The sequence below is a fragment of the Chiloscyllium plagiosum genome, unplaced genomic scaffold (genome assembly GCF_037043375.1).
Source record: "Chiloscyllium plagiosum isolate Xiang-an unplaced genomic scaffold, Cpla_swu_hap1 HiC_scaffold_19, whole genome shotgun sequence".
Lineage (NCBI taxonomy): Eukaryota > Metazoa > Chordata > Chondrichthyes > Orectolobiformes > Hemiscylliidae > Chiloscyllium > Chiloscyllium plagiosum.
In genome coordinates, this window is record NW_028270157.1 from 21364780 (window position 1) to 21382274 (window position 17495).

A 17495-nucleotide genomic window follows, 5' to 3' on the forward strand; every position below is an offset into this window, starting at 1 on the left:
GTGCCATTTTAGGTACAAAGGTGCCCAGGTACAGCTTTTTCAGTTACTGTCCTTGGAAAAATAGAGAAGCATTGCAGATTTTAGGAATAAATTATAAAAAGGAGGAAAAAGAAGTTCAGAACAATGGTCTTCTGACCTATACCTTACTGGCACCTTGCCTCCAATCAGCACTGAGCCTTGATTCCAGACTGCACTGGCTGCCCTTCGGTTTCACAACACTGGGAAGAGGAAGGGAAAACTAAGATGAAAGAGGGAAAAAAGAGGAAAAACACGGAAAAGGAATGGATGGAGCAGACAAGCTCCAGCTGAAGCGTCCTACTCAGCTGCCATCTTGGAAATAAATATTCTCATTGAAGCAGCTTATACAGTAATACATAGACACCGTCCAGGGCTGATAACTGGCAAGTGATTGTTATGCTACACATGTGCTAGGCATTGACTATCTCCAACAAGAGAGAGAATCTGATCATCTTTTTGATATTCAATGGCATTATCATTGCTGAATGTCAACATGGTTAAGAAACTGACTAGACCAGGCACAGAAATACTCTGGCTATAAGAGTAGTTCAGAGGGTAAGATTCTGCAGCAATAACTCCATCCAATCTCTGCCACCACCTGCCCACTATCCACAAGGCACTGTAAGGGAAAACTTTCCCCTTGTCTTGGTGGTGCAACCACATAACTACACATGCAGCACAACACCATCCAGGACAAAGCTTGATTGGCACCTCCATTCAGAAACCTTAATCTTCATTCCCTCCACTATCAATGCACAGTGGCAGCAGTGTGTGCCATTTTCAAGATGCCGTGTAGCAATTCACTGAGGTCCCTCCTACAGCATATTCCAAACTTGTAAGCTGGACCTCCTAAAAGGATAAGGGGCAACAAATGAATGATGACACCACCTGCAAGTTTACATTTCTGGTGTACACTGTCCTGACTTGGAACTGTATCATTGTCGTTTCACTGCTGCTGGGTTAAAATCCTGTAATGTGGGTGCGTCTGTACTCCATGGGCAGAAATGGTTCGAGAAGGCTGTCCAACACCACCACTTCTTCAGGACTTAGGGATGGGTAACAAATGCTGGCCTAGCCAGCAATGCTAAGATTCCATGAAGAAATTTTCAAAGTACTTTATTTTAAAGTGAATTAAGCTAAGCTATTACAGAGCAATGTATATGGCCCTATAAAAATAATTCTTTCAAGTGTACAGTATAAAAACTCAAAAATTAAATGTTGTTGCCTTTTAAAAAAAAGTTTTGTTTTATATTTTTTATTCCATTCTATTTGGGTTTCTTCCTTGATCCCACCTATTGTCCCATTCCGATGAAAGGATGTCAACTTGAAACAGTAACTGTCTCTCTTTCTAAAGATCCTGCCAGACCTGCTGAGTATTTCCTGCAATTTCTGTTTTTATTTCAGATTTTCAGCATTGGCGGTGTTTTGCTTTTGTTTATAACTCCTCTTTATTTTGCTCCTGCCCCATGATTTAAATGTAATTTTGATTTCCTGCTTTATAACTTTCTGCTTTGCCATCTGTGGGAATTCTTCGATTGGATTGGTTGATCAGTTTCCTTCTGCCCGCTCTGTTCCTAGTCCCAACAGATCCCCTGTGATTCAATTCACACACCAAAAAGAGAGATTCTCCACTGTAGAAACTTCTATATCTTTATGAACATTATGTTTCAAGGGGGAAAAAGAGAATGCCAGTCCTTGACTGCTGACCACAAAATCTGGGCCACTACTTGTGATCTTTGGGAAAAATCATCATGCAATTATTATATTTTCAACTTCAATGTCAGGTTCTTGCTGTTTATTAGTTCATTTGTTTTTTATTGTTTTAGTCTATCGCTTAAAGTGATTAAATCTAAATGTAAGGCAGTCAGCTATTGAACTATGACTTTTCTATAACTTTATACTTTAATAATTGGTCTAAACAGTGCAAAAAATATCAGATTTTATCTTGAGCATCTTTTGTATATTGGATTTGAAAAGCAGACCATAGCTTGAGGAGTTGTTTGAATTATAATGATTATTGCTGCAAAATGTTTAGAAAATATTTTGTTCAATTTCATTAAATTAATTTCAGATCATTTTAGGTTATGATTAGGATTATTTATTTATGCACTTCAACTTTTCATTTCTTGTATTTGCTGTTTTATTTAGACCTGCTCCAGGCTATAGAGTAGATGCGGACAAAGGATTTAATTTTTCTACAGTAGATGATTCATTTGTTTGTCAAAAGAAGAACCATTTTCAGGTCACAGTTCGTGTCAGTTTGATTGGATGTCCAAAATATGTTAAAACGCCTCTGGGTCTTAAACCAGTTGAAACATTCTTCTTGAAGGTATTTGGATTAAAGGTAAGTTTCAAAATTAGATTTGCTTCGGTAGTTACATTTTAATATTGAAATAACTTGTATGTGATTTATCCTTAACCTTCTATCCTGGAAGGAGAATAGTACCTATTTCTGTAATCCCACCACATGACTGATGTCTTTCATCAATGACACTGTTCTATTAAGCCTCTTCTGCTTCTGTCCTGAAGCCTTGCTCGGTTAGTTGAGGCCTAATCAATGTTTTAAAAAGATTTAACATAACATGTTTTTATTAATGAATGGTAAAAATTTGCAGACCTTGTAGGGAGAATAAAAATGGAAAAAGTAAAGTTGCTCTGTGAACGTATCTAAACTGAATTTGATTTATTAATATTCATGAGAAATTGAAGGCAAATCAGCACCAACTGCTGCATTTGGAAAATATTCATTGCTCTTCTGTGAACTGAAGAGATGGTAAAGTTCCTGTTGTCATATATACTTATGAGGTGTTTAAACTGGAATAATAAGAACCTGCTAACTCAAATGGAGTTGGGTAAGAACTTTGGAAGTTGATTTTAGCAAATTTCTGTTACTTCTGTGATTTCCAAGTAGGTGTACAAGAGATAGGAAGTATTTGCGAGAAAAGTTTTTGTGTCAAACAACTGACATACGGTATTGTTATGGGTGATAGAAAGTCATTTGAGAGTGAAAGAATTGCAAAACTAAGTCACTGCAGAGTGATCAGTTGCATGGTGTATAAAAATGTTTGAATACTATTTCAAGAATAATTTACAGTTTGAGGCTACTGGCTACATTTTGCTTTAGCTGGTCTCTGACGTATAAAACAACAAATTTCTGGTGACCCAGCCTAGAAGCAGCCTTCTTTGTTACCATCCACATAATGCAGACTTCCACATCATTACCACTCCCTTTCAAAAAAAAACCCCTCATATCCTTCCTGTGTCTTTTACCCTAAACCTTACATTAACTCCATTTTATACAACCCCATCCCTTGTACTGTCTGCTAATGGGAAAGCATTTCTTTGGCTGTTTTATCTAAATCTTTCATAGTCAAAAAACTGCTTAAACAAAATTATCCTTATGCCTTGTGTCACAAAGTCGAAAACAGTACGTTCACTTCAAAACACAGTGTTTTCTGAATGTTGATGTAAACTTAAAGTGCAGGCTCAGCTGTCCAAATGGAAAGGCTGGGGGATGAGCTGTTCCAAAATAGACACGTGTAGCAAATGGCTGCCTGAGTTTTAGTTGCTCTTTCAGCAACAATTTAAATTTAGCCAATCAGTTTAAATTATGCCCAGGATACTAAAACCCAATCGAGTTTGAATTTACGATGCTGCGGGGCAAAAGAAAAGTGGGCATTTTGAAAATTGGAGAGAAAGCAACTGCCTTTGATCAGCCAAGCAACTATCTTAGAGCTGGAGAGCTAACAGCCCATTTAACATCTTGCTCTCCAAAGAAATTAGAAAACACTTTCTATCAAAGGTACCTTTTCATGTAAAACAAACTCGCAGAAAAAATTAAAAAAAGATGACCCAGGGAGATCAGACAGAAGATTGAAGACAGTGGAGAAGACAGAGACTGTGTGGACTTGAGATTAAGTTAATGTAATCTTTAATAAGTATTTTTTGGAACAGCATTTTTGTAGAGTTGGGGTCAGATAGTAAGTAGGCAAGAGAAAGGGGGCTTGGATTTGTGAATGGATTTTGTTTAGTGTTCACTATTAGAGTTAGGAAAATAAATTGTTATTTTTCTTTAAATAGTGGAAATTAGGAGTTCTCTGTCACTCATGTACATTTTACCAGATTAGGCAAGGCAAGCTTTTCTGGGTGTTTGGTTTCAATTAACAAAGGAGTTCAACTTCCGTGTTGCAAAACTTAAAGTTAGTTGGTTCCATGTGCTTGGTGCTTTAGTGGAGGAAATTACCAGTCTGAGGAATACCTGGAGTTTTGATAAATGATAAATTCTGATCCATAGTAGTCTCTAAATCAATAAACCATTTTTCTTTCTGGCTATTACTTTTTGCCCACTGAACTGCTCTGGTCCATAGCTGAAAACAGTAACGGGCAGTTTTGGCTATCTCGTCTGGATATCCACTACAGCTCTTTGATATATTTCTGTTTCTCTTGTCCCCCATTTATTCATGGGAGCCTGTGTTCTCCTTGAAACCTATTTGTGATTATTGTTTTGAATGCATTTGATAATTAACAATTTTTGTTTTTTAACCAAAAACATGTAATTACTATTTTGTCTTGTTGTCCCTTTTTAAAAAAAAGAGTAAAGTACTCCATGCACTTAAGTTCTATACTTGGTAGAAAACAATATGGTACTTACCATGGCAGCAGAAGGTCATTAAGCCCACTGAGTCCTTGCCAGATCCCTCTTGAGCAATCCAATGTGTCCTATACTCCCAGCTATACTTCCATAGCTGTTCCTATTCAATACATTTTTGTAAATCAATCAAGATTTCACCTGCCGCCACCCTCATAGCCAGTGACTTTCAGATTATTCTCATTCATTTTCTCTTTTGTTTTGAAAAAAATGATCCTTCACGCCCCTGTTGTACGTTTTGCTAAAAACCTAACATAGAAACATAGGAGCAGGAATAGGTCATTCAATATGATCATCAAGCCCAGTACCCTGCTCCCTCTCTCCCCATACCCTTTGATCTCTTTAGCCCTAAGAACTTTTATGTGGATACTTCTTGAAAACATTCATTGTTTGTCCTCACTTGCTTTGTGGCAGAGAATTTCGCAGACTCCCTGCTCTGCATGAAGAATTTTCTCCTAATCTCAGTCCTAATCAGCCAACTCTGCATCTGTGAACTGTGACCCTTCTTCTGGCCTTCCTCGTGATCTGGAACACTCTTCACATTTACCCTGTCTTGTCTTGTTAGAACTTTATAGCTTTTTATGAGATCCCCTCTCATTCTTCTGAGGTCCAGTGAGTGTAGTCATAACCAATCCAATCTCTCTTCATATGCTAGCCCTGCCATTCCAGAAATCAGTCTGATAAACTGACGTTGCACCCCCTCCATAGTCAGAACATTTATTCTTTAGATAAGGAGACCAAAACAGCATACAATACTCCTCCCAAGGTACTGCACAACTGCAGGAAGACATCCCTGCAACTGTCCTCAAACCCTCTCTTTGTGAAAGCCAACATACTATTTGCCACCTTTACTGTCTGCTGCATTTGCATGCTTACTTTCAGACTGGTGTGCAAGGACACCCAGACATTGTTGTACTTCCTCCTTTCCCATTCACATCCTAATTCACCTCTCTGTTGTTTGCTACCAAAGTGAATAACCTCACATTTATCCAAATTATACTTCCTCTGACACACATCTGCTCACTCTCTCAACTTATCCAAATCACACTGAAGCATCTCTGCATCCTCCTCACAGCTCAACCTCCCAGTTTTGTGTTGCCTGCCAGCTAGGTGAGAGAACATCTCTGGGACACATGCACCAAACAACTCCACTGCCTGTGGCCAACCACTTCAGTTCCCCCTCACACTCTGCTGAGGATATGCAAGTCCTGGGCCTCCTCCACTGCCAGATCCAAGCCACCTGACACATAGAGGAAGAATGCCTCATCTTCCACCTTGGGACCCTCTAACCAGATGGCATCAATGTCGATTTCACCAGTTTCCTAATGTCCCCTATCCCCACCTCATCCCAGATCCAACCCTCCAACTCAGCACCGCCCTCTTGACCTGTCCTACCTGTCCATCATCCTTCCCACCTATCCGCTCCTCCTTCCTGTCTGACCTATTGCCTTCAACCCCCACCTCCATCTCTTATCATCTTCCCAACTACCTTCCCCCCCACCCCCAGCCCCACCCCCACATTTATCTCTTAGCTCCCTTCCACCCCCCCCCCCCAACATTCCTGATGAAGGGCTTATGACCAAAAGCAACAACTCTCCTGCTCCTCAGATGCTGCCAGATCTGCTGTGCTTTTCCTACACCACACTTTTCAATCCAGCAAGCTCGGTGATATTGCATTTCATTCCCTAATGTAAAACATCAATATATATGTATTGTGAATAGCTAATGTCCAAGCATTGATTCTTTCAGTACACAACTCTCTTCACTGCCTGCCACTCGGAAACCTTTGTTTTGTCTCTGCCAACCAGTCCTTTATCAAAGTTAGTACAGTACCTTCAATCCCTCGCACTTTAAGTTTACATTGCTAATCTATTGTGTGGGACCTAATTACAAGCCTTCCGAAAGTCTAAGTCCAAGCCATGTCTATCGGCTCTCCCTTATCAATTATGCTAGTTACATTGTCCAAACATTGCAGTACATCTGTCAAACACTATTTTGCTTTCATAAATCTGTATTGACTCTGGCCAATCTGGTCACTATTTTTTAAGTGCTATGCAATTAAATTTTCTGTAATAGACTCTAGTAGTTTCTCCACTACTGATGTCAGGTTAACCAGTCAACAATTTCCTATTTTCTTTCTACCCCGTTTTTCAAAAGGGCTGTTACATTAACTACATTACAATCCATAGGATCTACAGTATTCTAGAATCTTGAAAGATGTCCAGCAATGCATCCATTATTTCTAGGGACACTTCCTTAAATATTCTGGAACATATTGAACTCTTGGGATTTATCTTTCATTCTTCCCAATGATTTTCCAACACAATTCCCCAACTAATACTGATTTCCTAGACCTTGTTTCCCCCAACAATTTGGAATATCATTTCTTTGTCCTTTGTGAAGATGGAACCAGAATATGGATTTAACTGGCCTGCCATCTCTTTGATCCCTTTTATAATTTCCCTTGTTTCTGACTGTAGGAGCTTTACATTTGTCTTCACTAATATTTTCCTTTTCACATACAAACTGATTATAAAAGCTTCTATAGGTATGTTCCCTGCAACCTTGCCCTTGAACTCTATTTTTCCCTTCTTAATGAATTCCTTTGTCCACCTTTGCTGAAACCTGAACTGCTTCCATTCCTCAGGAATGCTGCTGCTTTTCTTGGGTCAATTTGTATGCCCCTTCCTTGGATCTAATATAACCCCCAACTTCCACTATTAGCCGTGGTCGGCCACCTTTCCTGTTTTGTATTTGTGGTAGACAGGAATGAACAATTGTAGTTTATTCATGTGCTGTTTAAATGTTTGTCATTACCTGTCTACCCCAATCCCTTTAAGTAACATTCCCCAGCTTATTATAGCCAGCTCACATTCATACCATGATAGTTTACATTCTCTTTAGGGCTCAATTTTCCCTTTACCGATTTCCCCTATTGGTAATCTGCCTTGAACTTAGACTTGCTCCCCACTATGATATCTCTTGTGGCTGTAACACTTGTTTAAATCTTCATCAACTTTAACCTGTACCCATAAATCTAATATTTTTATCTACATTTCTTTGGTGAATACTTTAGAAAATGAACTAAAAGTACTTTAGCAAATTCATTATCTTCAGATACCATTCCCTCAATTACATTTTTTTTAGGGGGCCCCTTTTTGAGCTAAGTTTCCCCATGTAGCTGTGTAATATTTTCTTTCATACTTGCAGTTAAAGTATTACAGAATTTAAACTTCCCTTCATAGGTTGAGACCACAAATCAGATGATCACCATTGAACAATCTCAATCAGACCGGAGTAAGAAATCTTTTGATCCAGTCAGGTAAAATGCTTCATATAGGAGTCTTTATTTTTGAGTTGTAAGATATCATAATGACCTCTTCAATTCATGCATAGGCCTGGATTATTAAGAAAAACAGTTGCTATCAGAGTTTACACTTTTGTTTTGAAAGAGTAAAGCACATAGAACTTTCTAGCAATGAACTTGTGAAGTAAGCGCACAAATCAGGAATATGTCCTTTTTGCCCTTCTACTGAACTACAGCAGACAGTGGAGTCTCACTGAGATTGAAATGTGATGCAATGAATTTAAGGTATTCACTGACTACAAACTCATTAGAAAAAGTAAGAGCTTATCCCTTCAAGTGTTAGTGACTTTTTAAATAGTGTGTTGCGTCCTATGTAACTTATCTCCTTTTGAAAAATCAACTTTTTACACTGGAATCTCACCCCTTCAGATTTTAATTATTACTGGAGATTTTAAAGGAGACTTGTGAAATATTTTGTTCTGTCCGTTCTATCTCTTAAATCCACCTGACATTTCCGTTCTGTCACTTTCTTTTCAAGATTTAGAGGGAAATGGATGCAGAGTGAAAATGTCACTGGGTTGATAATCCTGAACTTTACATTGATATCCTGGGAACATGGGTTCAAAATCCCAATATGGCACATGATTAAAATTAAATTTAATAAAAACCTAATAGTAACAATGGAACTACTGTTGATGATTATAAAAACCCATCTGGTTAACTAATATGCTTTAGAGGGGAAAAAAAGGTACCATTCTTGCCCCATCTGGCCTAATTGCAACTCCAGATCCACAGTAAAGCAGTTGACTTTTAGGTACCTTCTGGGCCAAGTGAAGCCCACATCATACAAATGAATAAAAACACATTTTAAGTCGCGCTTCTTGATCATAACCTGCATGACTAGATGAGAATTCTTCAATCCTATTGGTTAATAATATTCACCTTTAATAATGCTGTTAAGATTAAGATGCGTTGTAGAGGGACTTTGTGCTTTTTTGAATTTCTGTTGGCTAAAGCATAAGATTAAAAAAATTCTGGGACAGGTGTAATTGATTAGAATTTTTCACTTTCCCATAACTACAAAACCAAACACAATAGAATTACTCCAAATTTTAAAAAAATGTACAGTTTTGGTACCTAGTTCTTAATAGTTGCTGATGTCAGAAGCAATGCACCACTTGGCTTAAATTGCTGAGCAAGGTGGGGTTATTATCCATATCTACTCCCTGCTGGTGTCAATTGGAAAGAGTTCTGTTTCACTGCAATGTCTCCTACATTGTGGTTTGTTGACAAGTTTTAATAGAAATACTTGACGAAAGGTTCAAATTGATACAAAGAAGGGGTAGCAGTATCTCATTGAGAAACATGCAGAGAATGTGGTAATAAGTAGAAATTTGTACATTAAAATTTTCATCACATCATCATTATTGATACTTTTAGCATTTCAAGGAAAAGTTAATTAAATTATTGGTAATCAGTGAGCGATATGTTGTTAAATATCAGTAATGTTAAAGGCACAAGTAGTTTCTTATCTTTGGATGAACACAACAATCCAATTGTTAAGGATTATCAGATCAATCATAATCTCATTGAATGATGGAGCCACCATGATGGGATGAATGTCCTACATTTCCTTCTATGTGTTATAATTTTTGTCCTGTGACTGTAACCAATAAATTGTAGGATATATTGAAGCTACAGTTTCAGTACTGGCTCAAGGAAGCATCCATTTAATGTTGTGGAGTGACGGTTTAATTCTAGAATTTGGGTACACATTGACTTTTCAGGGACATTAGCCCCAGCACTGCATGAAATAGCAACCAATTTACAATGATTTACAAATGTTTGAAGATTTTAGCCCATGTTATTAAAGCATTTAAAACAAAACATCTGAGAAACACAACCACTGGTTGTATCTGTGTGATTCTACTGTAAACAGGCTAATATCTGGATTGACACAATGGTGCAAATCTGCAAGTTTTTGTTAAAGCAATATTTTAGGTTAAATGTCTATCAATTACCTCACATTTTACACAGAAACTTTCATGGTTTATGCTGAATTGAGTGTTTTTTTTAAGGATTGATTTGCCAGGGAACCAAACTACAAAAGTAACTTTAGGAAGATTGCACTTTGGTGAAACAACAGCAAACAACATGAGGAAGAAGGGTAAACCTAATCCTGATCAAAGGTATATGTGACCAATATATAATAAAATATATGGACAGTATAGATATATTATTTGACACTCTGTATTAATTGCAAGGAGGATTGAGAGAAAGTATTGCTGATAAACTTGTGCAAGGATCCTGTGTTTATTTTTATCTCAATTTGTGTCTTTTTCAATATTAATGATTTTGCAAAAGACCACTCATAACTCATTGTAATTGCCAGTGTTTAATAATGAAAAACATCTCTCTAATCAGGCTCTTCTTTTTTAGATACTTTATGCTTGTAGTTGGTTTATATGCTACCTGCCAAAACCAGAATTATTTATTGGCTGCTCACACATCTGAAAGAATAATTGTGCGGGTAAGTATGTTGAAATTTGGCTGTTTACCAAAATAATTTTAAATGCAATAGAAAAGTATAAAAAATTATTTATGTAGCTAAAATTTAAAAGTGGATCACTCTGATTATGTTTAACAAAGGCAAAAACATAATGAAATAATAAAATTTCAATCTTTATCACATTTTTGCAGTTGAACAACAGGTGTGTAATTTTAAATTATATTTAAGTTTTTGTTCGTCATGTTTGATAGAAACTGATAGTTAGCTCCAACACAGGCCCCGACTCATTTGGGAAAGTGTATTGATATTTGAATGACATTGTTCCCAGAGTCATCATAAACGTTAAACAATTTAATCAAATTACGCCGTCCTCAATTTCCTTGTCTAATGAACTCAGGTTAACAGAAAACATTGACCAGACTTCTATATTTGCCAAAAACTATGTATTACAAATAAATCCGTTCTAACCATAGGCAAACAAAATATGAAATATGAACAACTTATAACTCTACCCGTTCTTAAATCTCTGCACATATGAAGATAGACCATTGAAACAAATGGTATTGGTGGAGAAAAAAAACTGCTAGAAGAACACAGTCCAATAGCACCAGTTCATGGGAGAAGATGAGTTGTCCTTTTGCTGCTTCAGCATCGATGACTATTATTCTTAGTCCTTCTGATCTCTGATCTTATCCTTCCAAGTCCTTTCAATTATTTTCTGAAGACAGAGGGCACACCAATTGTTCAGTATTTCCATCAGTAATTACAGGCAGCAGCTAATTAGCAAGTGATGAGTGAGAACAGCTAGCTATCTTCCAATTCTTAATTACTGTTTTGTATGGAAGAAGAGGTGTTGTTTTTTAGGATTGTTGAGGCTTTCTGCTGCCATCTTGAACACCTGTCCAGGAGCCAGTCTGAGATTGGTTGCCATAAGCTGATCCTGTGTGAAAAACACAATCAACTGCTTTGGGATAAACGTGCCCTGAACACGCACAAATGAGTCTCCAGCTTTATTTCCTCCTCCTCTTTCCTCTCTCCCTCTCTCTCGCTCTCCCTTCCTCCTCTCCAACACCTTGAGGAAGGCATCAGTACAAATACTACTCACAATGTGTTCTAGTAACTTGTGTGAAAACTGCAACATATCCTTCCACAATCTCCTTGGTATATCAGACAGGTAATCAGGCAGAGCTGGCATGGCTGTGTCAATGAGCAATCATTTTTAACCAACTTATGAGCTCTTTGAAGAAATAACTTGTTCTGTAGATAACGGAGAACCTGCGGCTTTGTTGTGCTTAAATTTCCAGAAGGCATTGATGCCACGTTAAAGGTCATTGCAGAAAGTTAAAGTTCATGATGTTGGAGGTAACAAATTGGCATGGATGGAAGATTGGCTAGTTAAACAAAAGCAAACAGTCTTCTTCAGGCTAGAAGGGTGTCACAAGGGCTGTGCCACAGGGATTGGTGCAAGGACCTCAACTCTTTACATACAAATGATTGGGATGAAGGAATCAAAGGTATAGTAACTAAATTTGCTGATGACACAAAGATAGGTAGGGATGCTCCTTTAAGACACAGCTGACGAAACATGTTTTCCCTTGGAGAGTCTTTGAAATTCTCTTCCTCAAAAGCGGGAGTTGCAGAATATTTTTAAGAGATATGTAGATAGACTCTTGATTTCCAAGGGGATGAAAGATTGTCGGGGATATGCAGGAATGTGCAATTGAGGTTAAAATCTGATTGGTCATGATCTTATTGAATGGTAGAGCAGGCTTGAAATGCGTAGTTCCTTCTTTATATGTTTGTAAAGCTGAATCCTTTTTCCATTTCAGTCCACAAACCAGAATTTTAAAAGTATTTACAAACAATACTGTGGGATTATTCAGGAATTAACTTTGTTGTTCGATGCAATAGAAGAAAATCACTTCTGCATGTTATAAAGTCTTATCTTCAAATGTTACTGTCCTTTCAATGAAAGAAAAAATAGCTATGGTCTTGTAATTTGATTTTACACATGTAAGATGTTATCTAAAGTTGCAGGAGAAAGTGAGGACTGCAGATGCTGGAGATCAGAGCTGAAAATGTGTTGCTGGAAAAGCGCAGCAGGTCAGGCAGCATCCAAGGAGCAGGAGAACCGACGTTTCGGGCATGAGCCCTTCTTCAGGAATTCCTGAAGAAGCGCTCATTCCTGAAACTTATCTAAAGTTGCATAAAATTACTTCTTCTTCACTTATGTCTTGATATAATATCTACAGCTCCTGTTCAGGAATTTGAATATTTAATTTCTTTCAGGCTTCAAATCCTAGTCAATTTGAAAGTGAACTTGCAGGGACATGGCAACAAGGGAACGCTCCTAACGCAATTATCTGTCACGGTCAAGTGGGAATCAACACAGATACTCCAGATGAGGCATTGGTTGTGTGTGGCAATGTAAAGGTAATGGGATCAGTCCTGCATCCATCTGACAGACGAGCTAAACAGAACATTCATGAGGTGAGTTTGTATTGAATGTACTAAGAAATTCAAATTTTCTTCTGAAGTACAATTGTCAGCTAACAGAATAAGGATACTATCTCTCTTTCCCTCACACTCTAACCTACTTTGCTGTAGTGTAAGATCATCAGAAAATTTGTTTTGGTTGTTTTCTGGTGGCATATGCATCTGTGCTCGAGTGAGCTTGCTTTTAGGGAGGTGGATGAAATGGTTGTTGCTAATACAGTACAGGGGCAGGCAACTTTATTGAGAAGAAGAAAAAATGCGAATATTTTAAAGTGTTCGAAATTTCATGATGCAGATCTTTTGCCAATGCTGTCATGGAAAACTGTCTTAGTTTCCTTTCTACAAAATGTTAGGATTTGATCCATTGCAAGTATCTTATCTTGTAGGTTGATACAACGGAACAACTGAAACGGATAACACAAATGAGGCTAGTTGAGTATGATTACAGGCCTGACTTTGCAATAAAAATGGGAGTAGACCACCCTCATGAGACTGGTAATATGGCTCTGGTTTCATTAACTATTCTGAAAATGTTCATTGGGGTATCTTATTTTAATGCTTTTAAAATTGTTAATTTGGTGTGATGGGTGCATATAAAAACAAATAAGTGGCATACATGAATACAGGCACCAGTATAATGAGCATTTAACTAGCGAATAGGACAGACTACAAACCTCTGTGTAATCTGTCTTTGTCTAATGGTTGCATTATTGACATGTCACAACAGGAAAACATGCTAGGTTGGGGTTACAATAATCATAATCTGGATGAGGCAAGAGGGACAGAATGACTAACCCCTGTTTCTACGTGAGATATTTAATGTTCAATGATCAGTTGATTTATGTGCATTATCAATTTTATTGTGTCATAGTTTTATGTAATGACCCAATTTAGTTTTTCTTATTTGATGATTATGTTAGCACACATCTTTTTCCAATTGGGGTCATTTATCCTCATCACAAGATCAGAAACTGGAATCTTCAGCACCATTTGCGATTCCTCGAACACTGAAGCAGTCTAGCTCCATTTGCAGCAAGACCTAACCGCTTTCAGGCTGGGCAGTTGAGTGACAAGTAACATTTGCACCACTCTCTGCAATGACGATCTCTAATGAGAGAAGCAAACCATCTCCCTTTAATGAATCCTCCATGATTAACAAGCTTGGGTAGGGGTGGGGAGGAGGGCGTTATCATTGACCATAAACTGATCTAGACCAGCCATATGATACTATAGCTAAAAGAGCAGGCTAGAGGCTAGAAATTCTATAGTAAGTAACTTGCCTCCTAATTCACCATGTTCTGTCCGCCATCTACAATGCACAAAGCAGGAGTATTACTCTCTCCCCTCACCCCCCCAGCTTTTGGAACAGGCTGTTGCGCAGGCCCAAAAACACTCAAGGAGCTCAACAATATCTGACATGAAATATCCTGCTTGTTTGGAACCTGATTCCACCACTGCAGACAGTGGCACAGGCTGTGCTATCTGCAAGATGTACTGTCACAACTTATCAAGGCTCTTTCAACAGGACCTCATAAAACCCGAACTCTACCACCAAGAAGATGGTGAGGGGTGAATCACCATCTGCAAGTTTCTCTCCAAGCTGTACCATCCTGACTTGGATTTATATAACCAGCCCTTTTACTCCTGATGAGTCATATTCTTGAAACTCCCTCACTGAAAGCAATGATGGTGTATGTACCCCACCTCGCTCTCCAATCTCCAATGGCTCTAGTTTTACACATGGCTACAATAATGGTTAATCTCTATATCTTTTACATGGGGTAACTGGATTAATTTATCATCTGTTATGCTGTATTCTCAGTTGGCACCTCTCAGTTTTTAATTTTTTTTTGCACTTGCCTGTTGTTTTTGGCAGTGCAGTAACATTGATTACCCCTTGTATTATGTAACAAATTACTATTTCATGCTGTTTGTTTTAATCTGTCATGGAAATACATAGCATATACAGAAGCCAGCGACTAGTAATGGCAGGTTAATGAGCTAGGAAAATCAAAGTTGTTTCTATTTATAGATTTTAGTTGGCACCAAGTTTTAACCATATTCATCTGCACCATAGTATTTTGGCCATTTATTTTAATTTCTTATCCTTGCAAACAGTTTCTCCAAAAGCATTTTGTTACCGTTTACACATCATTTATTTGGTGCTTTTGCTACTTAAAAACAATCTCTTGTTTTTCTGGGTGTCCAAAATTAGGAACATTCAGTTTTGGTCACTGATACATCTAACAAGAAATTCAGAAATGCTACTTAATTGAGGTGTAAGATTGTGGGACACTCTACCAGGTAGAGTAGTTGAGGTGAATATTATAGGAGAAAGTGAGGACTGCAGATGCTGGAGATCAGAGCTGAAAATGTGTTGCTGGAAAAGCGCAGCAGGTCAGGCAGCATCCAAGGAACAGGAGAATCGACGTTTCGGGCATAAGCCCTTCTTCAGGAATCCAAGGAACAGGAGAATCGACGTTTCGGGCATAAGCCCTTCTTCCTGAAGAAGGTCTTATGTCCGAAACGTCGATTCTCCTGTTCCTTGGATGCTGCCTGACCTGCTGCGCTTTTCCAGCAACACATTTTCAGAGGTGAATATTATAGCCAAATTTTAAGGGAAAATGAGATTAGTAAATAAGGAGGAATGTGCTGGTAGGTTTTGCTTACGTTCTGTGACTTTACTGAGTTCTTAATCGAATTTGAGAAGATTTGTAGCTCAGATTGAGGTTCTGGATGTAGGTTTGCTCACTGAGCAGGAAGGTTCATTTTCAGACGTTTCATCACCATACTAGGTAACATCTTCAATGAGCCTCCGGATGAAGCACTGGTGGTGTCACCCGCTTTCAATGAATGTGGTGACTCATTAAAATAATGTGGTAATTTTAGCTTCGCTTGTGGCTGCAGCACACTGCAGCACAGAGGAACTACAGAGAGCAGAGGAAAATCACATATACAATGTATTCAAAAAGAATGGGTACCCAATGATTACAGTCCGCCGATTTCTCAGCAACAAACCCAAACAAGCAGACAAAACATGTCCAGAAACCCTAGCCACTCTCCACTACATCAAAGACATCTTGGAAAAGACTGCCAGATTACTCAGACCCCTTGGCATCATGGTAGCCCACAAACCCACCAAAACACTAAAACAGCAGCTAATCAACTTGAAAGACCCAATACAGACAACAAGCAAAACTAATGTCATTTTCAAAATACCTTGCAAGAATTGCAACAAACACTACATTGGACAAACAGGCAGAAAACTAGCCACCAGGATACATGAACATCAACTAGCCACAAGAAGACATGACCCTCTCTCACTAGTATCCTTATATACGGATGAGGAAGGACACCACTTCGACTGGGACAACACATCTATCCTGGGACAAGCCAAACAGAGACATGCACGAGAATTCCTAGAAGCATGGCATTCCAAATGGAACTCTATCACCAAACACATTGAATTGGATCTCATTTACCACCCCCTGAGAAAAATAACAGGAAATTACATCACCAACCTAAGGATACCCAAACATCTATATTGAAAGCGGGCTACACCACTAGTCCTTCACCTGGAGGCTCACTGATGGTCTTACCTAGTATGATGACGAAACGTCTGAAAACGAACTTTCCAGCTCAGTGAGCAAACCTACATCCTGAGTTCTTTATGTTAGAATTTAATCTGTTTAAATGACACTGTTTATTTTGGGATGTGATATCATGGTAGAAAATTTGTTCATGCAGCAAAATGCAGTTAATTCACTTGCTAAAAAGAAACCAATGGTGAAGTGATATTATATTTAGAACATAGAACATTATAGCGCAGTACAGACCCTTTGGCCCTCGATGTTGTGCAGACCTGTAGAACCAATCTGTAGCCCATCTAACCTACACTATTCCATTCTTGTCCATATGCCTATCCAATGGCCATTTAAATGTCCTTAAAGTTGGCGACTCTACTACTGTTGCAGGCAGTGCATTCCACACCCCTACTACTCTGAGTAAAGAAACTACTTCTAGCATCTGTCCTATGTCTATCACCCCTCAATTTAAAGCTATGTCTCCTCGTGCTAGCCATTGCTATCTGAGGAAAAAGGTTCTCAGTGTCCAACCTATCTAACCCTTTAGCTCAGCAGCTACTTCGAGCCAGTTTTAGCTCAGTAGCTATTTCGATTTCTTTGAAACCTGTCTGGTTGCATGTTCGCATCCAGTTAACTGCGGGCGCTGCCCGGCGCTTCATTCCTTCAGTGGACGGCACGGTGGCACAGTGATTAGCCACTGGTTCAATTCCCGCCTCAGGCCACTGTCTGTGTGGAGTTTGTACATTCTCCCCGTGTCTGTGTGGGTTTCCTCCGGGTGCTCCAGTTTCCTCCCACAGTCCATAAATGTGCAGGTTAGGTGAATTGGCCATGCTAAATTACCCATAGTGTTAGGTGAAGGGGTAAATGTAGGGGAATGGGTCTGGGTGGGTTGCTCTTCGGAGGGTCGGTGTGGACTTGTTGGGCTGAAGGGCC

At 38.7% G+C, this 17495-nt stretch overlaps 1 protein-coding gene across 3 annotated transcripts in view; it reads left to right on the forward strand.

The window, feature by feature from the left end:
* myrfl (myelin regulatory factor like) overlaps positions 1-17495 on the forward strand; it is a 75980-nt gene that overhangs the window by 29081 nt on the left and 29404 nt on the right. For 2 of the 3 annotated variants that reach the window (XM_087997108.1, XM_043709759.2), the window contains 6 exons: positions 2167-2362; positions 7912-7988; positions 10052-10162; positions 10413-10503; positions 12772-12972; positions 13365-13473. In XM_087997108.1, the coding sequence (XP_087853234.1) occupies positions 2167-2362; positions 7912-7988; positions 10052-10162; positions 10413-10503; positions 12772-12972; positions 13365-13473 (785 nt within the window). The remainder of the gene's footprint in view (positions 1-2166; positions 2363-7911; positions 7989-10051; positions 10163-10412; positions 10504-12771; positions 12973-13364; positions 13474-17495) is intronic. The other variant, XM_087997109.1, reaches the window with a different exon arrangement.